The 26,277-nt window shown below is 37.1% G+C and overlaps 5 protein-coding genes across 9 annotated transcripts; 3 read left to right on the top strand and 2 right to left on the bottom strand.

Annotated features, from left to right (window-relative positions):
* The first annotated feature begins 1,414 nt into the window (after window positions 1-1,414).
* On the top strand, window positions 1,415-2,221 carry LOC129576551 (uncharacterized). Its single transcript, XM_055461772.1, has 4 exons — window positions 1,415-1,443; window positions 1,485-1,497; window positions 1,668-1,805; window positions 1,903-2,221. The coding sequence occupies exons 1-4, from the start codon at window positions 1,415-1,417 to the stop codon at window positions 2,161-2,163; spliced, it is 441 nt and encodes a 146-aa protein (XP_055317747.1). The 3' UTR covers window positions 2,164-2,221.
* Window positions 2,222-3,122: 901 nt separating this feature from the next.
* Window positions 3,123-3,944, top strand: LOC129576870 (uncharacterized). Its single transcript, XM_055462813.1, has 2 exons — window positions 3,123-3,534; window positions 3,656-3,944. The coding sequence occupies exons 1-2, from the start codon at window positions 3,385-3,387 to the stop codon at window positions 3,761-3,763; spliced, it is 258 nt and encodes an 85-aa protein (XP_055318788.1). The 5' UTR covers window positions 3,123-3,384; the 3' UTR covers window positions 3,764-3,944.
* Window positions 3,945-3,982: 38 nt separating this feature from the next.
* On the bottom strand, window positions 3,983-8,434 carry LOC129576860 (proton-coupled zinc antiporter SLC30A9, mitochondrial-like). Its single transcript, XM_055462753.1, has 11 exons — window positions 8,047-8,434; window positions 7,779-7,900; window positions 7,363-7,515; window positions 6,519-7,206; window positions 6,264-6,387; window positions 6,004-6,142; window positions 5,398-5,876; window positions 4,801-4,918; window positions 4,646-4,720; window positions 4,463-4,576; window positions 3,983-4,367 (listed from the first exon to the last, which is right to left on the bottom strand). Exons 2-11 carry the CDS (start codon window positions 7,872-7,874, stop codon window positions 4,323-4,325), a joined length of 2,031 nt encoding a protein of 676 aa, XP_055318728.1. The 5' UTR covers window positions 7,875-7,900; window positions 8,047-8,434; the 3' UTR covers window positions 3,983-4,322.
* A 318-nt stretch (window positions 8,435-8,752) lies between these two features.
* On the top strand, window positions 8,753-10,926 carry LOC129576864 (nuclear pore complex protein Nup58). Of its 2 annotated transcripts, none has more exons than XM_055462802.1 (3): window positions 8,753-9,276; window positions 9,563-9,793; window positions 9,963-10,926. In XM_055462802.1, the coding sequence occupies exons 1-3, from the start codon at window positions 8,921-8,923 to the stop codon at window positions 10,807-10,809; spliced, it is 1,434 nt and encodes a 477-aa protein (XP_055318777.1). In that variant the 5' UTR covers window positions 8,753-8,920; the 3' UTR covers window positions 10,810-10,926. The 2 variants fall into 2 exon arrangements, with proteins under 2 accessions (XP_055318777.1, XP_055318776.1); XM_055462801.1 differs by having other exon boundaries at window positions 9,960-10,926.
* Window positions 10,927-11,128: 202 nt separating this feature from the next.
* LOC129576869 (ras-related protein Rap-1b) lies at window positions 11,129-23,969 on the bottom strand. Of its 4 annotated transcripts, none has more exons than XM_055462812.1 (6): window positions 19,004-23,969; window positions 17,722-18,190; window positions 16,594-16,834; window positions 15,610-15,801; window positions 15,152-15,244; window positions 11,129-14,882 (listed from the first exon to the last, which is right to left on the bottom strand). In XM_055462812.1, exons 2-6 carry the CDS (start codon window positions 17,808-17,810, stop codon window positions 14,637-14,639), a joined length of 861 nt encoding a protein of 286 aa, XP_055318787.1. In that variant the 5' UTR covers window positions 17,811-18,190; window positions 19,004-23,969; the 3' UTR covers window positions 11,129-14,636. The 4 variants fall into 4 exon arrangements, with proteins under 4 accessions (XP_055318787.1, XP_055318785.1, XP_055318783.1 ...); XM_055462810.1 differs by having other exon boundaries at window positions 22,289-23,969; XM_055462808.1 differs by having other exon boundaries at window positions 17,722-18,186; window positions 22,289-23,967.
* Window positions 23,970-26,277: the final 2,308 nt, after the last annotated feature.

Below are 26,277 nucleotides of genomic sequence, written 5' to 3'. Positions count from 1 at the left end.
AAAACAACTATTTCGAAAAAAAATCTGGGGGTGCTCTTGGAAGTTTACGGAGTTATGGGGCAAAAAGGCCAAAAATCACGAAAAATCAAAGTGGTCCGATTTCGATGAAAATTGGTACACGGGATAAGTGAGAAAATATAAGAACTTTGGCACTAAAACTGGTCCAAAAAACTGGTCCGAACTGGTCCAAAAATTTATTTTGACATTTTGGACCAGTTCGGACCAGTTTTTTTGGACCAGTTTTAGTGCCAAAGTTCTTATATTTTCTCACTTATCCCGTGTACCAATTTTCATCGAAATCGGACCACTTTGATTTTTCGTGATTTTTGGCCTTTTTGCCCCATAACTCCGTAAACTTCCAAGAGCACCCCCAGATTTTTTTTCGAAATAGTTGTTTTTTTGGGGCAAGCTATCACTTGGTAAAGTGGAACCACCCTTTCCTGGCAAAAATCCTCGCTACGGCCCTGATCCACACGATTAATTGATTAATCATCAATCTGAAACGTATCATTTCAAATTTGGAATATTAGTAGCCATGTATAACTTCTCTCTATCTGTCTATGTCTTCAATTTTTCTATCATATAACATTCCATATGTTTAGTGAATTCGATGGATGAAATCTCCATGAACGAAAGAAAAAAATCATTCCATTTGTTTTTTTCTTCATTAATTGTGTTTTTCTTTATTTATTTTTAATTTGCAATTGTTGAATGGCCAAAGATTATATTTAGAGTATTGAAAAAAAATGAGTCTCTTTTTCAAATCGAAGCTCGATTGCTATATGTGTGGAGGAGCAATGTTTAGTTAATGCAATTCGGTATCGAAGCGGTGAAAGAAAAGCTTTGGATTTGCCTTTTTTCCAAAAAAAGGGGGAGGTTAGACGTTAGGGTGTCTTTTCTCAAAAAATCAAGTGTCAATATAATTTTGATGCAATATTACGTAAAATGTAACAAAAAAAAACACAAAACCAAACTATAATGTTGAGTTACCAATAATTGTACAATTTCCTTTGTTGTTGTCATTCACTTTTTAGCTCTTATAGCCACCCAATTATTTTTTAAAATTCAGTTTGATATTTAGGAGAAACGAAATGGAAGAGAAATGGTTTCCGTCTTTATTTTTTGTTTGAACGAAACAAAGGAACAAAGAAATTAAATGTAATTTCAATTTAAGTTCGAGTCATATTCAAATAGACAAAAAAAGCGAACGGTGTTTGAGTTGAGTCTTTTCTTTTCGAGAAATAAAAGGAAAAAAACCCGGTCGTTTTGTATTTTCCAAAGATGAACGAAGGCGAAAAAAATAAAAAAAATAAACCACAAAATCTCAATCATTTTCTTTGAATTTCTTGTTTGAATAAAAAAAAAATTATATTTGAATAAAGCGTGTGTCAAGTGGCGCCAGTCAGTAACGGTTATGGCCAACTTCACAGCGTTCAAATCGAGGTAGCCATCTTTCTTTGTTTGAATTCTTTTGGTTGTTACAGGTCGGTCAATGAGGTACGTGTTTCTTTGAGTGTGCTAAAAATTTCATGGATTTTTTTTACAATTTCACGCACTTTTCGATTTATCGCATCCGGTAGTTTCTGGTTAATTTAATTTAATATATTTTTTAACTCATTTTTATCATTAGAAAAACAAACAAGAGGGCAATGAGGGTTTGACGCTAGTTACTATTGATATGCCCACAATTGGATCAAAGCAATGATCAACAATTGGAACTTCAACAACAACAGCAACAGCCTGCCGACCAAGAGCTAAAAACAAATTCAGAAGAACAGCACCAAGAACATTTGGATAACGAACAGGTAAAGAGAAATCGATAGAGAGAATGAAAAATCGCGCAACGCGAATCATAGATCAAATCATATATTATAACATATCGATGTGTGTGTTTATTTGTAGAAACTCGCACAGGGTGTTTCGGTGAGCATGCCAAGTTTAGACGACGATGCGGATGGAAATCAACCGTCAAGTAGTGATCAGGTGCCGATGGACCTGGAAGACATTCAGAATGCGGCCGAAAGTGGTCAAATTAAATTTATATTGGACGAAAATGGTCAAATGATGCAATCGAATATCCACATTCTAACCACCGATGCGGATAGTAATCAAATTTTTGTGCAAGATAGCGTTTCAGTTCCAACAGCTATTGCAAAATGTTAGCGTATTAGAAGCGTCGAACGGTGATGGAAAAAAATCGATGGATGTGAGAGACAATAAGACCGAAGATAATGTAACAAGCACCTCCGACGACGAAATTAGTTTCTACCATCCAAATTCCAATGGTAACAGCGGTAGTTCTGGCGGGAATGGTGATAAGGGTGATGCCGCTTATGTTAGGATCACTGATGATCACAATGAATGCGTAAAAATTGGTTTGTTTAGATCGGAGATAAGAAGAATAGATACAAAAATGACACAAGTTCTTGAAAAATGTGTAACAAAGGATTACTTTGATAATCAGATGGGAATGTTTATGGATGAGCTTGACAATCTGATAAAAACAATTATGACGAGACTTAATGAAATAAAAAGAGTATATATAATGAATGATATTCAATAAACATTCAACCATATGAGAGGATAGAAAAAAATTCTTAGTTTTCAATGCTTGCACCCAACTTTCAGTTGTCATTTGAACAAAAAACAATCTGATTTCCACATTAAACAACCAACACCATTTCATTAATACGCATTCAATGGTCAACAACTGTAAATAAGTCTGAAATGAATTCAAATAAAAGAAGACTGTTCTTTGTGGCGTCTTTTTTCTTACTTGGTAGAATAAGATTTTTGGCTGGTAAATGCTTTCATTTTTCTACACTTAATTTTCTTCATGACCTAAGTTACTTTTCTTGACCATTTGATTTTGCCCAATTTTTCGAAACGACTAATGAAATCAAATATTCTAACGAAACAAAAAAAAAAACAAAAAAAATTTACTTTCCTTTCATTTTATCGGATTTTTGTTTGTTTCAAAACATGTGTGTATCGTCAAAATTGTCGTCACATTTAAAAATTGGAGCGAAAAGTGGCGCTATCTACGAACCAATTCAAAACATATAAATAGTATGCTCGTTTGTTAGCTGTCAAAATACTTGTCATAAGTCATACACCGTCGATATTTATGTAACGAGGCGCAAAGTGAGTTTTGGAAGAAGAAAAATAATCTTGTTCTTCAAGGGTGTACATACATAACATAAATAATATAAACAATCCAGCCCATTTGGCTGATTGACACATTTATTAGATACGGTGACCGTGCGTAGTGTTCGGTTGCACCAAAATAATCAAGTGTTCTCTAAATCAAATAAGCTGTGTTTACTGCAATAGAATTTAGTGTTGTGTTGTAATAAGCGATTTGGTTTTGCAAAATAGAAGAAAATGGTTTTAGTATCGATGCTTCGACAGACAGCTGCCAAGCGAATTCCTCTGATAAAATTCCGGCGTCAACGGGAAGAAGAAGTGGTTGCTGCTCGGAGTGGTTCGTTACAAAGTGGTGATGCAAAAGGAAAATCATCATCACCAGCTGCGGTATGTTTACCTATCTGTAGTGTGTTAACGAACAAAAAAAAGCAGAGAGAAAATGATGTGCTAAATATTGCACCTTCACAACCTGTTGAACTGACCCATAAACATACATCTCTTTTTACAGGCAATTAGCTTACCAACTATCGAAGATTGGCAATTGCCAAACCGATATCGTAGAAAACCATTGGACGCATTCGAAATCGAGTACATCAATCGAGGCGGTCCAGCTTAAGTCCATCAACCGAAATCGTTGCCAGAAGAATCCATATAATCTTATTAGGTGTTGCAAAACGAGTTAATTTTACACGAGAAAACGCAGAGCAAATCGAAACGGAAAAAATATGCACAGATAAAATAAACGAAACATACTTAACATAAATAGAATAATGAATAAAAATGTATCTCGTTAGAAATCCACCGGTTGTTTTAATATCTCAATGCTAAGCAAATATTTCCGTTTCATTGTCTTGTTTATTGAATAGTTCAGATTTAACCACAGATTTTATTTAGGAAAAAAAGAAGGTCAGAAACATAAAATTCCTTTTTGTTGGTTTTTCAATAAATTAAACAGTTAATTTGCTGGACACTTTTGAAGCTTTACAATTCAAATTCGAAAATCAAATGGAAGAAAACATAGTTTTGCTTGCTGTTATTATTGTTGTCGTAAATCTCTACTCCACGCAACGATAAGTGCATTTCGATGCCTTAATACTCAATTTAAATAAACAAAAAAAAATTGCTTAAGCATGTTCCATTCACAACTTTAATGTTCTTCTTCGTAGCAAAGATCTTTACAAAATTTCCAAATCACAATGCCGCACTTCGGGGAATTTTTTCTGTGGAAAAACGAAAAGCATAAACATTTGAATGGATTCAAACATTAAAATTTCCACTTTAATTTTAATCAAAATTGTCATTTCGCATTGCTTACCCTCAATTTGATTTCAATTCGATCGATTTCCCCGCCCATTAGATCAACAATATTCTCGCCATGTTTCAGAATAAACGCTTCTAGCTCGTCTACTGTCGTAAAAGTTTTCACTTCCTACAAATAACCGAAGAAAATTGTCATTCAAATCAAAACCGTTTAGCGACATTTGAATATTTGTCTCACCTGAAGAAGTTGATTTAAGTCCTGCTTTTCTAAATAATATCTAGTGAGCTCTCTGCCATCAAAATCGAGTTCAGCCTACAGAGATAACAAAATGCCAAAATTCATTTCATTTATTCATATGATTTTGTCTCGAAATCATTTACGAAGCAACCTACCTTATACCGCACTAATGAACTGCCCATATCGATACCTTTCACATCATGAATAGCTCGAATCATAATGTCTTTTTCCAGCTCAGCATTGATCTTATCCAATTGTTCGGCCGGTATTGATCTGTTAAAAGCAAAGAAAATCCATTGTTAATCGGAAGTTCAATTAAATTTCATTTCTCACAGACGAATCTTATGTAATTTGCACATAAAATTTGGCAAAATGTATGAATATAGTGTAAAATGTGAATTTTCTTTGCATTCTGGATATGAGTGCGCGATATTTCCGAGTAATTTTACACCGAATCTAAATGCACACAAATTTCCTTAATTCATTCAAGTGTATACGATCGAAGGGCAACTCATAAAAAAGTAGCCGTCGGAGTGCACGTTCTGTTCACGTTACGTTAAGGCGTACACATACAACTGCGTTAACGTGAAAGGAGTACAGCAATAAATCGTGTGCTGTGATACAATATATCGCTGTACTCCTTTTGCGTTAACGCCGTTGTATTCGTCGTGCACTCCGACGGCTACTTTCCCATGAGAATAGCAAAAATTTGATCGAATTGCTCAATATCTCGATATAAAAATCATACGGACCGTCCAACAAGTGCTTGGACATTTGTTGAGATGATGAATGACGCCACACCACCAAGCATACATCCGACTAGTAATGAACCGACGGCATCGGGTGTGGACGATCCCGTGTATGTTGACAGGCCCATGCAGCTGGCGGCAAGTATGACACTGGCCACAGCGGCAGCATCTTCAAATAATACTACATTTACTGATGGATCTTCACCGCGCATCACATATTCACGAAATGACATATTTGCCAATTTGGCCGATTGTCGAATCGAATTTACGGCAACCAAAAGTGTGGCGCCTTCGGATAACAGTGAACCGCCTAGAATGCAAAATGCCCAGAAGAAATCTTCGACGGGTACGGTTGTTAATAAGCCCATGATTCCATGATAAAACGATAGGCCAGTGCCCACGCAAAAGATTCCAACGCCAGATATTAACGACGATACATATTTCATATTTGTGTAACCATAGGGATGATCCGGATCAGCTGTCTGTAAACAAGAAACAGAAATGGAAGAGGTATTCAACCAGATAAGGTTATTATTTCTTGAATGAATAATTTCTTGAATTCTACAAATGAAGGTCATTGCTTTTTTGTCTGTCATCAAACCGCTTTACCTGTGTTGATTTATGAATTCCATACGCTAAAATTAACTGATTTGTTGTGTCGGCCAACGAGTGTATGCACTCAGCAAACATACTATGTGATCCGGTGTACAGCCATGCAAATAATTTGAAAACGGTATTTACGGCATTTCTGGAGAAAAACGAATCAAATCGAAATTGTTAGCAGAGGAAAAGTAAAGAAATTGAGATAAAATCATATGACTCTGGAGGATGTGTGAATTTTCATCGAGGGGAACACAATCGTAACTTACATAACAATAGCGGTTACAACTACTCGACCGGATCGGCCTCTTAGACCTGGTTCGATATTGACTGTCGTTCTATGGTCCATTTCTCTGCGATAATCTCTGAGTCGTCGTTTTACCGTAAAAATATCTTCAGAAATACCCAGCGCCATGAATGAAAATATTCACCAAATCGATAAAAAAAAGGAAAAAACGTGAAAAATTTCAATAAATCGAACAAAAAAAAATGCCAACACCTTTATTGTTCTAACAAATACTCACTTTGTTGATGTTGCTTCCGTTCGATTTCACGTTTCAAACATTCGCGCAGAAGACTTTCACGTGAGCCCCATACTTCGATTGCTTTGGCTTCAACATCTTTGCGCCAGTATACAATAATTGGTGGTTCTTGTTCATATGGTGAACGTCGTTTTGTTTTCGGTAACGATTCCAAATCGGACATTTTCAGTAGAAAATCGGATATTGCACGTGCTGGCGTTATAAAATTTCGTTCAAGCGATGATCGACTAAAGTCAACACGTTCTCGTCGTTCCGGTTTTGATGTTGCAGCTGCCGATGCTCGATCGGCGCCAACACCACCAGCACTATCACCCGGCGATGCCTTTGATTTTGACTCATTTTTCTTGGTTATTTGTTCTAACACAATGTTATCGAGTTTATCGTCTTTTGTGGTTGCGTGCACCAGAAGCGTTCCATTTTTCGTGAGAAGTTCAATGGATTTTGGTTGCTGTGCGGATGTCAATTGATTTGGTGCTAAATTGGCTAATGCTTTTTGTGGCTCTTTTTTCATATCTTCAACGGCCGATACAATTAATTTGCCCGCTTTGGTTGTCACTTCCAACGGACTCTTTTCCAGTGATGCTTCAATTTTACCGTGCTTTGACACCCCAGTTCCAGACAATTTTATCACTTCACTTGACTCATTTGATTTTGGGATCGGCTTTGAACCCTACGAATTAGCAAGAGACAAATTGACAAATGAATGAATGAAATATAGACTCGTGCCTACTGTCTTCTGCTGGCACAAAAAAAAACTCCACACTTGAAAATCAATCGAAAAAGGTAGGAAAAAACACAAATTGCCAATTTTTCCAATCATCCATACCATTTGATCATCATTTTTGTTACAGCCATTGATTTGTGATGTCGAGAAACGTTGCAAGTTACCGAAAATTGTATCGAATCGTCTATTGGTTAAAAGTAATTCGCCAAATATGGTTTTCATGTGTTCATTGCGGTGGAGGGCTTTGGTCAGAATCTGAATAAGAAATAAAAATTCAGCCAAATCATGTCATTAATTGGAGAATGTTTGCGGTGGTGACGGAACAAAAAAAAACCCACTCCAAATCGAGCCTAATTTGTCAAGCGATGCACACAAATGTGACAAGTCATTGTTTTCACATCATAGAATAGCGGAAAAATAGGTCATATCATCAGGCACTAATGCCTGACACGCTCAAAATAAACTCAGACAAAATTCGATTAGCTTGGCGAGCTGGTGGGGCCACCAGTGGAACTTACGCTTTTTCGAGTAATATTGTGATAATCCCGAATGATGTACAGCTGTCGACCGTTATTGATTGCCAGCCGTATGATGTCGTGTTTGAATATCATCATGGTTGGTGTTGTTGTTTTTGTTTAATCTAGTCGGGAGGGATAAAATATTCAGAAGAGAAAAAAAAAACATTCGCATCACAAAACTGTCCACACATGATTGCAATTGTATCGATTGGGTGGCTGACAACGACAAGGCAACGCGACAGCAGCAACGATGGTGGTAAAAACTTACGTGTTAAATTCAGTAAATTGGAATAATTTTCGATAATGTGCATAGTTTCTCCGATCACATTGATGAATCGCGCTACGTGCATTTGATATGTGCGATAGCCGATAGTGAATTGTTATGATGTTGTTTGCTGTTTGATGTTTTGAAGATTCTTCTACGGTGTAGCGCAATCCATTCTTTGTAAAATTGTGTATCAATGTAACAAATGACGTTTCCTGCACGGTATTTTTTTTCTCTCCTTATTAACCGTTCCTACTACTCACTTGTTATTTATCTTTTTTCTATTCAATTCGATTATATATATAGTATATATTGTGGGTTTTTCTTTCTATTTGGTCGAATGCACGATCTGTCAAACTACTACTTTCATAAACAATATATCGTTCCATCTGCTTGACATTTGTCATTAGCTGCAACTTAACACCGGTTGAAAGTCCGCTTTTAAAAAAAAGTATTCAACGAGAAATGAGAGAAAGATATACATTTATTTTTCTTCTCTTTTTTTTAGTATCGTGATAATTGAATGAACACCTTGATTTGTTGGGGGAAAAAATCTATTTGAATCCATAATTTGGAAAGAGATTGATTTATTGAGAAAGTTGTGTGTGCAAAGTGTCGAACCGGCAAATTTCAAGTGTGGTCTTGATTTAAACGTTCTCTCTTTCGAAATTGACAGCTCAGTCGCGTGTAGTGCTCAAATCTGTAGCAAAATAAAGAAAGTCGATTTGTGTTTCGTTTTGCGCTGCACAATACAACATTTTCGTTTGAAGTTTATTTTTTGTTGTTGTTTTTAGTTTAAGAATCCATTCCGTGACCAAATCATTCGAAGAGAATTTATCAAGTTAGTCGTAAATTGTAAGAAAATTTCGCGTGAAAAATGTCTGGATTTTCATTTGGAACGCCACAACCAGCAGCGGGCACAGGTTTTGCATTTGGCGCTTCAAACACACAACCAGCTGTCGCTTCACAGGCACCCCCATCGTTTGGTTTTGGAACACCAGCAGTCACAGCCATTCCAACGCTGGGAGCGACTCCACAGCTTGGCACAACACCAACACTTGGATCATTCGGAACACCAACACTTGGTGCTCCGGCAGCAACAGCAGCAGTAGCACCAACAGCATCAGCAGCCGCCACTGGAATAACATTTGGTACCAGTGCACCACCGTACGGAGCAACTCAACAGTCAACATCAGCTGCCGCACCATCGTTCAGCTTTTCAACGGTGACGAGGTAATTTTTTTCAATGGAGTTTAAAAGGAGTCAATGGTTCGGAAATTCAGTGATTATTCAGGGCATTGAAATACGAATAATGATAAAATGACTGAAATTTACCTAAAAAGGAAGAGAATCGTACAAATTCAAAATATACGCTTAGATTATTGCTGAGTGATTTTCGTCACATTACGAAATTGGTTGATTAAATGTTTTCTTTTTAGCAATGACAATGCAACCCATTTATAAAACCTATTTGTGACCATTTGATTAATGTTCAATATTTGAATCCATACACACATAGTGCACCAACGCTTGGTTTGTCATTCGGTACACCAGTGACAGCAACAACGGCCGCATCACAAGCACCGACTCTAGGAGCATCAACGTCGGCAGTGGCAACGACGACGGCGGCGGCGCAAAACGTTGCCCCAGCATTTGGTGGATTTGGTGCGAGTGCTGCAACTACATCACCATGGATCGGCGGTGGATTTTGTTCAACAACGACAACAACAACCGCAACAGTATCAAATAGGTAAAACCAATCATCATTAGATCCAGTCCATTGAACATATTTGCTATAATTTATAATTTATAACTTGGGAATTGCCATTTTCTCTCTTTTTCACCCCCACCTTTCCCCACCTCTCTCTCTCTCTCTCTCTCTCTCTCTTTTTTTTTTATCTCGCCTTATTCTTTAGCAGCAGTACACAGAAAATTGGTTTGGGAGGTGTCGACATAAATGCGGCCCAACCGAAAACGATTGAGGGTCAAACGGATAGTGCCAAAGTGAAGGAAAATCAATTGCCGCAGGAAATAATTGCAACAGTTGATTCGCTAAAAGCGTATACCAATCAACAAAAAACAATCGGTTCGGATATTGTGCGTGCATCATCGCGTAAAATCACAAATGTCAACAGTGAATTGGACACATTGAATTGGGCATTAGCCGAGATTCATTCAAATGTCGAATCGAATTTTGCCGCAATCAAGCAATTACGTGCGGAAACAAATAAAGCGCGTCAAGAGGCTGAAATTGCACAGCGAACCCATGAAACACCGGCCGGTTTACAATTTGAAAATACCGCACCGCTACAATACTTTATGGAATTGGTGCAAAAATTCGAATCCGATATGCTAACCATACGTAAGCAGCTCGAATTAACCGAAACCCACATACGATCACTGACCAATCCGCAAACATTTACGGCTGACGATTTAAAAAAAGGACTACAGCAAATCCATGAATGCTTCGTTGCGTTGGCCGGCCGTTTACAAGAGACTCATCGTGCGGTCGAAACACAAAACGAGCAATTCATCAATTTGATGAAACATCGCGGTCGCGATAAGGTGAATATTTACGATGGTGGTAATAATAGCGCAGCTGATGGATCACAACCGATCATCCAACAAATTGCATCCGGATGCCGAGCAATTATACCGAATGTTGCATGCGGCCCAACGCCATTCTCATCATTTCGCAACGAACCAGCACACGGTATGTTCCGAAATTCCGCCGATCGAAAAGAATTTCCCACACAAAAATTCTGAGGAAAATCAATTTGAAACACAAAAATATAGACAAAAAAATAACATATTTCAAATTTTGTACGATTAAATACTTACTTACGTTGTTGTGAATAAAGCGAACTCATTGATTCCATTTAACATGATGCGGCCCTATTATTTTACATGTTCAAGTCGGCATATTTTGAGTACAACCTACTTTTTTGTTGTTGCTGTTAATGCTGCAGAAAATATGTATGTTGTCCATAGAATGCACTCTTGTTTTCTTAATCTTCTTCTTCTACTACTTCTTTTCCTTCAAAGTTGACATGAATTTTGTTGTTCCAAATAAAAAGACAATACATTCATTCTTATATTGTTGTTATTGTATTTGCTCGTTACCGGTCATCAAATAGAATTACATGTTTTTTTTTGATCTAACACATTTACATCCATTTTACAGTAAAACCATACAGCTTTCACTTGATCAATTTTGTTACATGCTATTGAATCCCATGTCAACTATTCATTCATAATTTAATTTTTTCCTCGGCTCCGTTTTCATTTTTTCCACATTTCCAGAGATTGTCATAACGGAATAAATTTTAATTTTAAATTTGGGATGGATAAAGGGTACTTTTGTGTGATGTCGTTTAGGGTTTGGGTTTTTGGGATTATAAATGGGTTTTGAATAAATTTTCAATTTGGTAGCTAGAATAAATTTCATATTTTTTGTTGTTGTTGTTACATTGTTTCAGTCATTTAAATTTGGAGAAATTGTTTATGTCAAAGCTGTATTATTTTTTTCTTTTAAATACTAAATATACAATTACTTTTGGTTTTGGTTGGGCTGAGGAAATCTCATAAATATATATACATATATATTTGGTTTAATTCTGTTAAAAATACATATTTTTTCAGTAAATATTATTATTATTTTGGTTTGTTCTTACAATTGATTTAAATAATGTTATTGTTGTTGTTTTTTTGGTTCAAGTTAATTTTGATTATGTATTTTGGACTTTGAAATTGTTAGAAAAGAGTAAAAATTCAGTAAATAGAGATGTCTAAATAGTGTTTTGATCGCAATTTACAAATTGCCATTTAAATTCCACATTAAATATACGATAGATAGAGGAAGTAACTAAATAAAGAAGAGCTTATGAGAAATGCAATTGGATGCCCGAGCACAGCTAGCATCGAACCCAACCAATTTTATGCATTCAGTTATATTTTTTCTTCTTCTTCTTCTTCTTCTTTTATCCCATTTAACTCACTCCTAACACCGTTACGTATATTACATTAAGACTTGTTTATTCATAAAGATAAGATTCTAAAAGAGGTTGTTGATTTGCTGGCATTGGTGTGTATGGCTTTTTCTCTTGCTTCTTCTCTTCGAGACGAGCATCGTTTGTTCGAAAACGAGCACTTTTTGGTTTGCTCGATGTGAAAAACCGATTGAGCAGAAAGAACACACATCTGATGAGCAACAACGATCCATTCTTTTGTGTGCTTTTTCACGCTATACGACTTTGTGTATGTGTGATATATTATATGTATATTCCCAAATGTGCGTGTTCGTTTTGATGCCCCGCGCGCATTATTCATTATTATTATTATGAAATTTTTTGTTTGTTCTAGTTTTGAGATTATTTAATTAATCGCTACGGTGATAGATGACAAGAAGAACATTTTTTTTCCATGAAATATGGATACAAAATTTTTGGCATGTGAGAGAAAGACCTGAACATCGACAATGCGCATATTTTCTGTACGATGATGTATATATGTGATGCGAATAGGATTCATCTCACGATGACATTATAATTTCAATTTTTATTTTTCGCTATACGAAACAGGTCCATTAATAAAACTTAAGTGTTCTTTTTTTCGGAGCTTTTCTTGTAGTTTTTTTTTCTGTTCATTTTGCACACAACGATGTTCATATTGATGTGTGTATCGCAGACGAATATTTTTTATTTTGGTTTATTGTTTGAATGGCATAATTTTTTTTTGCAATCGATTGCAATCGAATTAAACATATTTTAATACAATATTGGAATTGTTGTCATAGCTGACATTAAATGATGTTGCATGTTTAAAATTTGCAATTCGATTGAGAAAAAGCATTTGTCTATGTTCCCGCCATTGTTGGCCCAATATAATTGGGGAATTCATCTGTCTGTTTTGAATTGGTAAGCCTTTTTTTATGTGGACACAGAAGAATAAATTTGGATTTCCTACTTACGATTATCCATCTACAGTATAAATATATTTAAATGTCATCAGTTTTGAGATATAATTTTTTTTTTGTTTTACTTTCAAAGATTACAAATATATAGTATCAAACACATTTGATTCTCTCACTATTTTGTATCCCACGTACAAGAAGAGAAAAACACGTCCGGCACTCGAAAATAAGTATATATTGAGGGGGGGAAAAAACCCGCGAAACATTTGTCGAATTGCAATGTTTTTGTGTATGTGCTGAGCATGTATGCTCAATGTTCAATGTTCAATTTCAATTCACAGTCACAGTCTCCCACACAAAATCATTATGCTTGGTTGTCAAGTGCAGTGTCGTCGTTTACGAGCTGCCCATTCAATTCAAAGCAAATGAGCGACTTTTACTCTTTTACCCATTCGCTTTTAAGTTTGAACAGATTTCAGACACGAGCCACATAGCTCAATATACTTGGTGTTTTCTTGTATACAATATACTTTTTTTTATCATTATTCATTTTTTTGCTTTTTATTTTAATTGCGTTAAGTAAATAATTTTTATTTTGTGCAAATATAAATTATTTTGATTTTTGGTTTGCTGCGTTTTGGCAAAAGCGCACTTCACGCACAATCATTTCTTCTTTACGTAAATATACTGATTAATTACTTTTTTCACATAGTTTTTTTTTTGTTCTGTTGCTTCTTCTTGTAAATACCACCTACACATACATACACGTTTGTTTGTTTTATCTAGTTTTTGTGAACGGAATAGAGGATGAGAGATAGTGAGAGTGAGATGACAACGAGATCGTAGATGGAAAATTGGAAATTCCACTTGAATTAATGGGAGGAATAATGAGAAACACAGGAAACACCAGAGTTCAGAGTGTGTTTCTCCCACTCGGTATTTCTCACTCACTCTCTCTCTCTCTCTCTCTCTCTCTCTATCCATCTGCCGTTCACTCATCGTCATCATTAAGCAAGTTGTAATTGAAATTGAAAATAATAAGCGAATTATTTGCCATTCATTATTATTGTCGATGAAGGAAAATTAGAAGCGCATTGAATTCCTTTTATTGATAGATGTAATTAAGTTCAATGGTAAATCTTTCAAAAGCAATTTGAAGCTGTGAGGCGAAATTGTTTAACTGGTTTCATCATTTACCGATACCAGTTGAATGTGTGGTGGTTTGACGGTGAATCGTTATAATTTCATACGAAAGGCCGAATTCAGCGCGAAGGAAATGTGGACATTGTTTGAGGAAATGAGAGTGATTTTGTGCTTCATTTTTTCCCCGTCTTTTTCTGCTTCTTCTCCGTAATATCATTGAGGAATCGAACGATTCAATTGAATTGCGCAATAAATTTTCGCGTATGGTTGATGGAATGGATGCAGGGGGTGAGGAGTTGATGATCTTGAAACCGGATAGAATGAAATGTGAGCGAATGGCGCGCGCGAGGATGGGGATGTATGTGTGTGCTTCATCATTTTATTTATTTATTTTTCGCTTCGGATTTGATTTTCTTTAAAATGTCTCGCTTCGTCAATGCAAATATAAAAATCTACAGGGACTAGCCATGGGGAGTGAATGTTGTTTGTTTTGCTTTGTTTTGCTTTCTTGCATGTGTCTTTTGTGTTAAATATTCTCTTAAGATAAAATGCATGAATTACGCTTGCCTCTCGAGTTGCGCGCCTGAATTTGTTGTAAATGTTGCAACTGCAGCGGTGATGGTACATGAACAGTTGATGGCGGACAACTGCCCGGTTGACTGTGCATCGATGAACCGGAACCACTCTGGTTTGGGGGCAACGATTGGCGACGACTATGGTTTTTCCGTAACGTTGGACTAAGTTTGTATGCAAGCTTCGCTTGGAGTAAAAGCTCCTTGAAAATCTATTGTGCAATCGAATGTGTGTGAGAGAGAGAGAGAGAGAGAAAGAGAGAAAGAGAGCGAGGCGGAGAAAGAACAAAAAAGAAATGAAAGGATATGGAAGGAAATAGTTAGCAATTGTTGCGATGATGATGATGATGATGATGTTGTTGTTACTGCTTGTTATTATGACACAATAGTACGATGATGTCAGGTAATCATTAATGAAATGAACACGCAAAATCACAAAATGAATTGTTCAAGAAATTGAATGGGCAATTTTCCACAATACCTTGTTAACATTCTCATTTTCCTTGGCTGAAGCCTCGACAAAACCATTTTCCCAGTCCACACTAACTACGGATTCCGTTGTATAAGAGTCAACCTGTGAATGAAACGGTAGAAAAGAGAGGGAGAGAGAGAGGGAGAGAGAGTGAGAGAGGGAGGCGGCAGGTTAGCACAACCGGATTTAAAACTTCGATTTCGATAGAGAAACATATAACGACTGTGCTCTAAAAACATAGTTTATCGTCTCCTATAAAACTTTAAACAAAAGCATTAATAAATTTGAATAGAGTCATTGTCAAGCATTCGACAATCCTCTTAACGAATATGACACACAGAGACGAGCGAACACATAAATGCTGAGCAAACAATAAAAAAAAATCATAAGACGAACTATCGAGCAGACGGGGTTGTTAAAGTGAATAGAGCAGTAAGAGAATTTGAGTGTGTTTGTACAAAACTTACCTCCCTAGTTTCCGAATCAGCTAAATCGATCTTGTTTCCTACCACCACTATTGGTATAGTGTTTGTTTGCCTCACTTTATGAATATCATCTCGTATTCGACGCACTTCTTCGAATGTTTCGGCATTAGTGACATCATAAACTAATATAAATGCATCTCCACGTTGCAATGATAAATTGCGCATTGCTGGAAACTGTAAATGCGAGTGTATATTCCGAGAACACATTTTTCACGTACGCGCGAACCAACGAACGAAAAAGAAAAATAGAAAACACAGCACAACATGAGTAGAGTGAATGTCAGCGCCAACGCCGGAATGAGTGAGCGATCGTCGTGCAAACGATGTGAACATATCGGTAGAAAGGAAGAGAGAGAGAGAGAGAGAGAGAGAGAGAAAGGGCAAAAAAAGAGACAGAAATATACCAATTCAGTAAAAATTAGATTTCTCGTTTCAGATACATACGCTGCACATGACTCTCATAATTCAATAAATTTGATAAATTCAATAAAATGTAAGTATAAAATTTTATGCTTGGTACGTCCTTGGCTTATAGTGTCCTGATGTCACATCACATCGCACCATCGTCATAATGCCATGATTTAAAACACACCGTTTTCCATTTCTCTATTCATTGTCGGCGATGTTTTTGCTGCTGCTGCTGCTGCTGCTGCTGTTACTGGTGCTGTGGCTTTGGCTGCAAATCTTTCTGCGATAGTGGTGTGGTAATGCATTTGAATCAAAAGCAGCGCACTATTCCGTGCATTAATGCAAACCACAAATCACTGGTTTTCCACTAGTCTTTTTTTTCTTCATTCTTTTTGTAAAAGCGCAACCAAAGACACACAAACACACACACACCGCAGCACATACCAAACAAATGCATGGCATATAAGCCGATATATGTTTATATCGTCTTTGCTATTGTCATCGCCGAGATAAGATAAAAGAAAATCAATAATTCTAATTAGTCATTTCCATACTAACCTCATTCTTGCCAGATGTATCTAAAATTTCTAGTTTAACTTTGACACCGGCCAGTGTATATGTACCGAAATTGGTCTGTTCGCTGGTGGCTCTGTGCTTTAATGGAAAGTCTTTTTCCAAGAATCGACAAATCAATGCGGTTTTACCGACCTTTTCCGGGCCCAACACCACAATGCGGTAGGGTTCCTCACGTTTGGCCGCGCTTTCAATGATGGCCGCATCGATTTCATGTCGATCAAATCTGCCGATGGAAGAAAAAACAATACGAATTGACAATCTGGAGGTTTTAAAAATAATTCATTTACGCAGTAGTTCGTCTCCTTCATTGCTTGCTCTTTCAAACCACAACACACATGAACTGCTGAGAATGTTCGTTAGACGTGTTTCGATGCGTAGTTAAATGTGGAACTTGGAAAAAGTTTTACGAAAAATCGGGACAATTGTTGTTGTAATCACGGCTTAAATACCGTGAAAAAATTATCTGGAATTGTCACTTTTGCGTATAACTTTTTTAAGATTGACATTTAACAATAAATGGAGGCACATCGAACGAATATGCTCAGCAGTTCATATACACACATGTATCAAACCGCATTTATTTATAACCATGCTACTTTTTTGCTCAATCAAAATTGCTTCGACTCGCACTCAAATATTCCGAACATCAGACGATTGTGATGATTTTCATTGGGATCGTTGTTGGTATGCAACGTTCACAAAATATGCCCAACCATTTCCATTTTCATTTCTTCATTCGAATCGAACCAAACCGAACCGAGCGATTCAAAAGCCCAGATTGTTCAATCAAACATAAACAAACGAACGAACGACGGAACAAACGATGGAAAACGGCAAAAGTGAATGTACGTCGGAATAAAGAATTTGAAGAATTTCCATAAAATTAGCTGGAAATGCATGAGACTCGATAAATAGAGAGATGGAATTTCTTTTTGTATGTTATGTTGTGGCGGCAGTTGTTGTTGGTATTCCTGAAGAATGGGGACAATCTATGGCGTACGCCAAACCACCGATAGATAATAGATAAAAGGCCAAGACAAAAAACATACATAAACACACACATACACACACACACACAATACCAAACAGCATATAATTATGATTACTCACTTATCACGCTTCGGTTTATCGTCGGCATTGTCATCCTTCATAAATGAAGGTTGCAAACTGAACCGTCGTCTTAAATGTTTTCCCATCATATTAATGTAATTGTATTCGTACGTATGGCCTACGCGATTCCGATAAATAAATTTACTTTGGGTGATATGACTTATTGCTTGGATGCTTGATGCTTTTGTTTACGTCTGTATGAACTCTTGATGATGTAATTCACTGAATTTTCAATTGGCTATTTTCCAATTGGCGTTTTTCTTTTCTCTGTTGTTATTATCTTCCCTCCGTGTTCGGTGTCTTCTCGTTGCTCGTCTTTGTCGTCGTCCACACGGCTCAAGACTCACTTACACTCTCACTCGCTCTCTCTCTCTCTCTCTCTCGCTCGCTCGCTCACTTACTTTCTTCCACTGTCTCAGATCATGCTCTTACGTTTGGTTCGTTCAATACTTGGATTCAGAGCTGCTATCTGCATTTCACAACAACCCCCCGAGATAGAAAAAAAATATAAGTAAAGAGAAAAAGAGACGGAAAAAAATGACAAGAAAAAGAAATATTTATTATTAACACTTGACTGAATCTGAATAATTTGTGTTCGTTGTTGATGATATTTTGAATTCGGAATATGTTTGCATTTGAATAATCGCTATGCCAATGGTTTCTTTCTCCCTCTCACTCTCACTCCCTTCATCGCACGACACCAAATGATTTGCTAATAATCGAAGAATCCGTGGGATCGCAGCCAATTTGCAAAATAATCTATAAGTTTAGACAAGTGCCCTGTCATTTTGAAGAAAAAATGTATAGTATTGATATAAAATATAATGGGGTTTGATGACGACTGCGAGAGGTAAGTCTACAAAATATGATGATTACACTTTTTACATCGCTTTTTTCACATCGTCGTCGTCGTCCTTTTTTTCCGTCTATACTTCTGTGATCAAAAGCGATGGCCCTTTTCACTTGGTATAATTTATATGTACCGTTGGAGAGCCTCGTGAATGCTGAATTGTGACACCGCAAAAACCGCAAATTTGCAATTATGCGACAAGCTCAACAACACAGTTTATGTCAGATCAGTTCGAGCTATTACACTGGAGTGTTCGATAATTTGCATTGCAAGGGTATGGGTTATCTCTGCCGCATTAAAATGTAAATTTGACGTCGTGTATTTTCTGGAATGCGAAACAACTGATGGAACGGAAAGAAATGGAGAGAGAGAGAGAGAGAGAGAGAGAGAGAGAGAGAGAAAAAAAAAGATGTCGCTTCTTCGTTTTTTTACCTTCTTTTTTGCTCACTCGCTAGCTCGTTCGCCTGATACACATTTATGTTGGCTTCGGGTTTTTTTATTCGCCTGTCGTTTTGGCTCTTGTGTACCATTATATTATTCTCACGCAGGGAAAACGCAATGCCATCCATCAATAAACCACGTCACCAACTGAAACTGACACACGAAAAGTGTGAATCTGTTTTTGAGCAACAGTAGTAACGAACGTTTTTTGTTCGTTCCAAATTCCTCGAATTACAGCACAGCCGAGATTTTTCAACAGAATAAATGGCGCACCCTTCACTGCGTTTCCTTGTGTGAGATTGATGTATTTGTGTCTGTGTGTTATTTATGCACTGACGGCACTGAGGCAATTTAATTATGGATCGGGTAATTTGAATATTTATCGAAATACAAAAGTTGATTGGAAAAAATGGGTACAAATCAGCAGCCATTCACAACAACACACATACACCCGCTCTCTTGCACAAACATGACTGTATCCTGTGTGTACTCTCGTATATATACGAGTACAGGAAGCCGATGAAAGCTTTTGCCTGGCCTGATATTTGAGTTTGCCATTAAGTGTTAACCTAACAAACATCGAAAGCAAAAAGATAGCTTAAGTAAACATTGATTATAATAGACCAGTTAGTGTTTCGGCACAAATATACAATCGATTCTTTTTTTGTTACTTCTCTACGGTTATTTCTGTGAAAAATTGATTTGTCATATGATTTGGAACCCGTCCGTGGCCCTAAATCAACATAATTTTTACCGCAGCCATTTTTTCTCTCTCTCTCTCTCTCTCTCTCTCTCTCTCTCTCTCTCTCTTCCTCTGGTTCTACGTCTTCGACAACTTTTTCATTCGTCGCATTCCATTCGTGCAAAAGGTGATGATGAATTCGTGGTCGGGGTTGTCATATGGATTGTACTCTTTTCCATTTCGAACAATTTTTTTTTCATTCGTTGCTGTTGTCTGGTTGTCATTTGGATCTTTTCATTCTTTTGGTCGGTTGTCGTTTGTGTTCGGGATATACCGTTTTGTGAGTGTCAGTGTCAACAGACAATAGAACTGACACATTTACCACAACGAAAATCGTTTGGAAAAGCCATAAGCCGACAATGAGCTCGAATATAATTGTAAAATTACGGTATTAGTGGCCATAACAACGTTGGATGATGGTGGTGAGTTCAGGGTAAAATATACCAAAAGAAGATAAATAACAACCATGGAAAATACAATAAAACCAACAAATCAGCACGACGACAATGACTGAATCAGTATTACTCACTGGGAAAAAAGTACGAATATATTTTTGAGTTTACAACTGTAGAAAGTTATTAGAAAAGCTCAGCAGAAACAACCGAACAAAACAAAACTAAGTTGAAAATACGATTTATTAGTTGGTACTTGGACTCTCTCACACGCACCGACCGATTTTCTTCTCTTTTTAGCACTACATGAAATGTAGAGCTACTAATCTGCTTTTTTTTCTAGATACTTTTTGAGTGATGAAACGAATTATGGTGAATTTGAATTGTATGCTCATATTTAATTTAAACCAAGGGCAGTAACGACGAATTAGTGCATAATATCTCAAAGCGCCAATCAAATTTTTATTATCAAATGTTGTTTAAAAATCACATTAACTTTTCGTATAATATTTTCTGTGTCTTGAACAGAATTAAAGTGATTTTAGATTCTATGCTCATATTATAATATATAATAAATAATTATTTATTTAATCTAAGCCAAAGGCAGTGTATTTCAAAAAAGAAATAAAATCAAGATCTTGTAATTCATTTTGCAAATTACTTCAAAGTTACTTTGATGAAATACATTTCATGTAGTGCGCCAAAAAATACTTTGTTGTGAAATAACAAAATAGATTAAGTAACTAAAAACTCAAGAACGCAGAGCGGAGCGAAGCGAAGCCCTGCGGTCTTGTTTTTCTATTGCTGCTGTTTGGTTTGAAAGGGGGAAAAGTTACTGTGTGACGGCCCGAATCCCGTTCAAACATTACAACATTAAAAAGAGAACCGAAAAATATGTACCCCAACCCCCATCACACATAAATTATGTGAGAAAACGCATCCAAACACATCTTCGAAGAATGGCTAAGCTTCACAATCCAAAGGAGATTTATTAACTTGAATGCTTAAATGTCAAGTTCATTACAATAATAAGTTCAAGTGGAGAGTCGAAAAGTGACAACACACAACCGAAAAAAAAATATATATCCAGTATAATGGATAAAAAGACGACGACAACGATGATGATGACAAGAAGAAGACAATCATAATACCAAAGTTGTGCTCCCTTCTCAGCATATTCACATCTAAACGCGATATCGTTCGACAGGATATCGCATTGTGTGTGTGCTGTATCCTTTCTACGCTTAAAAAAGGATGTAATTTTGAATAAGAAATACGGAAAATATACGAGCAACGCAAAGCGAGACATCGAGCGAGAAAGAGAGAGCGGACGAAGTATGGAACGATGTAAAAGTATAAGACAAAAAAAATCGAATCAAAAGCTCGTTATGTATAACCGTCCATAGCATAGTTCGATAGATGTTGTTGCATAGAAATGAACATTTTAGAAATATTGGCATCGCTCGTTATGTATAGTTTATGTGTTGCTTAGCTGTTGTTGCTTTTTTCACTTTCTTTTCTCTGTTGCTTTTGTATATTTGGATTGTGTGCTATGAGTGTGTGGCAAGCCGACGTTCGCAGCTCAGGGCGAAAACGACTACAAAAACAAAAAAGCCAAACAGAACGAACGCAAAGGAAGAGGAAAAAAGAGAAAAGCGAGCAAAAATTTTACACTTGAATTAAGTAGTAACGGAAGCGAGAAATTCATTTCCATGGTGCTTCGAGCTCGTTCTTTTGCGTTTTCTCTCTCTCTCTCTCTCTCTCTCTCTCTTTTTCTCTCGCTCGCTCTCTGTTTGTCTGTCCAACGTTGAGCAGAATGAGATCCATGTGCCTCTCTCATTTTCAAAACAATAAATATAAACAGACAAAATACCGTTTCAAAAGGATCATCAGGTTTGTGTGTCTATTGCTGCTCACACAGCCCATACACACAGACAGATTGCAACACACAAAAAAAGATAAATCGAATTGTTATTGTTCGGAATCTATTGAATCTTTGTTATCAGGTGTCATCGTCGTCTATGTAAGTCTTCTTTTCGATTCACTTTTTTCGCTTTCTTTCTGTACGAAAGTGAGCGAGGGAGAAAAAAAAATATCAACAAGCAGAAAAAAAATGCAGTCAATGAGATCGGATTAACTTACAGTTTCACAGCATTTTTTCGATCGTCGTCGTAGTCGTTATCTTCTTTGTATCTCTTTGAGAGCTTTTTTTCCTTATTTCACTTCTTCGTTTTCGTACACGCACACACGACACAAAATGCACCGAGCAACGAACGAAAAAGAAGAAATTGGCACTACACGACTACAACCAGAAAAAGCAAACAAAACAAGCCAAAAAAAGAAATGGGCAAACACTTTTGACAAATATTCAAATCTCAAGTCGCAAGTCTCAAATGAGTCGTTCTTTTAATTCCCACTGAATATATTTTCACACGAAATGCAACAAACGAAATTTGCAGCCACCAAGTGCTTCAGCTTCACCGTTAATGTTCGCTTTCCACTTTTGCGCTGGCGATATATTTCTCACTCACAAGAGCTTTACCTCGGTGTTGTGTGTCTGTTTTTTTTTTCGCTTTCTCTCTCCCTTCTTTTCGTTCGCTCTTCTCTTCGTTTTCTATTGCTGCTCAATTACTTATGCTATGTGTAGATTGTGACCACATCAAGGAGGCACACGCAACTGACAAAAACACACAACGTTACGCACAAATATCTGATCGCAAACTGTTTCGTTTCGACGAAAATGTGAAGACTGTTTGTTGTGGTATTTGATTTTGTGGTGTTGTTATCACACGAATTTGCAAACACGTTTCATCAACGGCCCGGGGAAAATGTTGGAGAGCTTTGGCAAAATCAAAACTCGGTTCGTTAGTACAGCTGCTGCTGCTGCTGTGTGCCAATCGCAATCGTATCGTATATCTCAAGCGTATTGTAGTCCACAGTGGACGAGTCGACACGTCGATGTGTAGTGTCGTCTCTGGCTCGCTGTATCAACGCGAGAGCATGGATAATGTGAGAAAGAGAGCAAAAGGTGCACAACGGCCAATAGAGAGAACATTTTCGGGAAACACACTCATTCGATACATGCAGTTCTTTTACCCGGTCTGCTGCTGTTGCTGTTGCTGTTGCTGCTGCTGTTGTTGATGATGGTACTGTTGCCTCTCTGTTACGAACGATATCGGCCGAACGATTACCTTTCTTCTCATTCGATTTCGGTCGAGTCCGCGCTTTTGCTCTCTATCGCACTCATCGCGTGTGCTAAGCGTGGCGCATTTAACGAAATTCCGTCGTTTGCCAAATCAACTTCATTCTATGTGTATTTAAGCTCCACCAGAGCCGTATAGAGAGACGCAATTGACGGTTTTGCGTCGTCAAAAATGCTACTCACTCGCTCACTTCGACCACAATGCCGTCGACAGTGAGTGTATGTGAGTGTATAGTATCCAGTGTGTAGCACAAGCTTTTCAGTCCTGCAATCTCAACATACATATACACTGTGTATGTTGTAATACGTGATATGCGTGTCTCTCTTATGTCCATACCAAAGCCGTTAGCTCTCGGTACAATTTTCCCTGATCTGCTCATCGTGGAAAAATATTGTGCTGAGATTGTGAAATTACAGAACGTTTCGCATTCGGCTGTCGCCTCCATACGGTTCGCATCCTCTCGTTCACATTCACTCCACTGGAAATGAGTCAATCGAAAGGAAAACATGAAAGAATCGAAGCGTTTAGCGGGGAAAAATGATGCTGTGCATATATTTTACGTCGTCGTCATGTTTCACTTGATGTTGGATATAGTATTTCTCTCGCAGTTCATTTCTCTCTCTCTCTCTCTCTCTCTCTCTCTCTCTCTCTCTCTCTCTCTCTCTTCCTCGTTCTCATACATTTATATTAGACTGTTCGTTGTTCGTTGCCTCGGTGGCCCGAACCGTTTACTCCTTTTTCGGATTTATGTTGATGTTGTGCAATGCAGAGAGCATTTGCAACTTTGCGAATTTCAACGATTTCTTCTCTGCATCCCCAGCATAAAGGAGCAGCTAGTAGCATTCAACGTTCAACAGCATCATCATCATAAGCAGATTGGGAGCAGCACCAGCAGCACACCATGGTGCGAATGTGAACACAATCACTTCTTCATTTTAGCTAGATAAATAAGCATGGCCCCGCTCTTCGACAACACCTCGTCAACATTGCATGCGTTCGCTGTTTTTTTTTTGCAACATATCCACTTCGTTTGCTCCATTTGCGAGCAAAGATTTATTGCGAGCGAGAGGCAAAGGACGCGCACGCCAGAGATTCTCATAAGGGAAAGAAAAATCATAAGGAAAATGAAGAAGAAGAAGAAGAAGAAGAAGAAGAAAGAAAGAAAGTAAGAAAGTAAGAAGCGAGAGTAAAATGATGATTTTTCATCACGTCTGCAACAGAAGCCTGTCGTCTTTTTTTTGGGCAATTCAAATGTAGAACTTTCTTCTATCTGGAGCAGGCAGCAGATAAGGGAAATTTGAATTTTCAATCGCACGAATATCGATCAAGAGTTTTTCTACGCTTCTCGTAGGCAAACGTAGTTTCATTTCAATCCAATTCAATTTGCGATCAAGTTTTTTTTCTTCGTCTTCTCTTCATTCGCTTTCATTGCTCATCTCTCGCACTTTTTTCGTATCCCCAATAAAAATCACGACGCATCACATCGAATTCAATGAAATGCGGTTCGTATTCGTATTCTTTTCATTCTCTTTTCGTTTTCTTCTCATGATTTGCGCTATTGGATTTTGAGGCAGTTTTCAAGCACATTCATTATTTAAATAAGAATGAAGAAAAAGACACAAAAAATGACTGGAAAAAATAGAGAGCGAGAACGAGAACCAATGCGAAGCTTTACACGACGAACGTTCGTGAATTGTTGCTAGTAATGCAAACACCAATCCAACACATATATATATTTATATATACATTTTAGAATACCTTGAGGAAGTAATTCGCGTTTATCAATATTTAAAATAGCGCATCGAACTGCTCTTTCCGTTCCGTTGTGCCCAAACCCATTTTTTCAATTAGTATGTGCGCCACAGCCAAATTGAATATGTGTAAAGCATGTGTGTTGGGCGCTTATTCACTCACTTTTTCACATCTATCTCGTCGCTATTCTCACTCACTTCCCGAACTTGAGACTCAATTCATATATACTGTGGTCGAAACGAGCACAAATTTTCATTCAATCTATGTTTTCTTTCTTCGTGAAATGTTATGCACGGTTTCGTTTTCTAACGAACTGCAAACAATTGCTTCGCTCGTTATTATTTTACCAAAGGGATGAAAATCATTTACATTTACATGCGACGAGTTGATAAAATGCCATTGAAAGAATTTCCTTTGTATTATATATCGTTGTATGTGTGTGTGTGTATGTGTTCTTTATTTTTTACGACTACTCTCTATCTAAGAAGTCTCTTTCAAAACAAACAACAACAACAACAAACAAAAAACTATACAATATGTATTTTGTGATTGTTTCTTCATCGTCTGCGACAAATCTCGCCTTTTGTCTTCGTTACGTACATGCATATATACCGTTTGAAATTTTTCGTTTGTTGCACAAACTTTTGTACAATAGGGACACATAAATCCCGCAAAAGTCTCACCGAAGGCCACACAAACACATACGCGCACACGCACACCATTTTTGCACTCTTTCCTTCTCCCTCTCCCTCTTCCTCTAACATTCACAAACGGATTTCATTGACTAAAATTCTATTTCGCAATTTAGTACAATGCAAAGACTCACATAAAAAAATATGCATGAAATTTATCGCGAAAACATCAAGTAGCAAAAGCAAATGTAAGACTTTTTAATTAAAAAAACAGACATTGGGCGGAAGCAGCTCAAGAAAATTTATCATTCGATCAAAAACGAACGATATAGAGAGAAACGAATAAAATAGAATGCAAAAGTAAAAGTGAATAGGAGTCAGTGAGAGAGAGAGAGAGAGAGAGAGAGAGAGAGAGAGAGAGAGGGAGAGAAGAACAAACCATCTGTGCATATGGTAATGTTGTAACGCCAATAAAAACTTTTACAATTTTCATGTGACGTAAATCAACGTTCATTCCATTGACAGTTTGAAAATCTGTTGAAGT

Source organism: Sitodiplosis mosellana, unplaced genomic scaffold (assembly GCF_009176505.1).
Source record: "Sitodiplosis mosellana isolate CC-2019 unplaced genomic scaffold, AAFC_SMos_1.0 Smas_scaffold_6191, whole genome shotgun sequence".
Classification (NCBI taxonomy): domain Eukaryota; kingdom Metazoa; phylum Arthropoda; class Insecta; order Diptera; family Cecidomyiidae; genus Sitodiplosis; species Sitodiplosis mosellana.
Note: the sequence above shows the minus strand (reverse complement) of the source record. Positions and strands in the feature narration are given on the sequence as shown.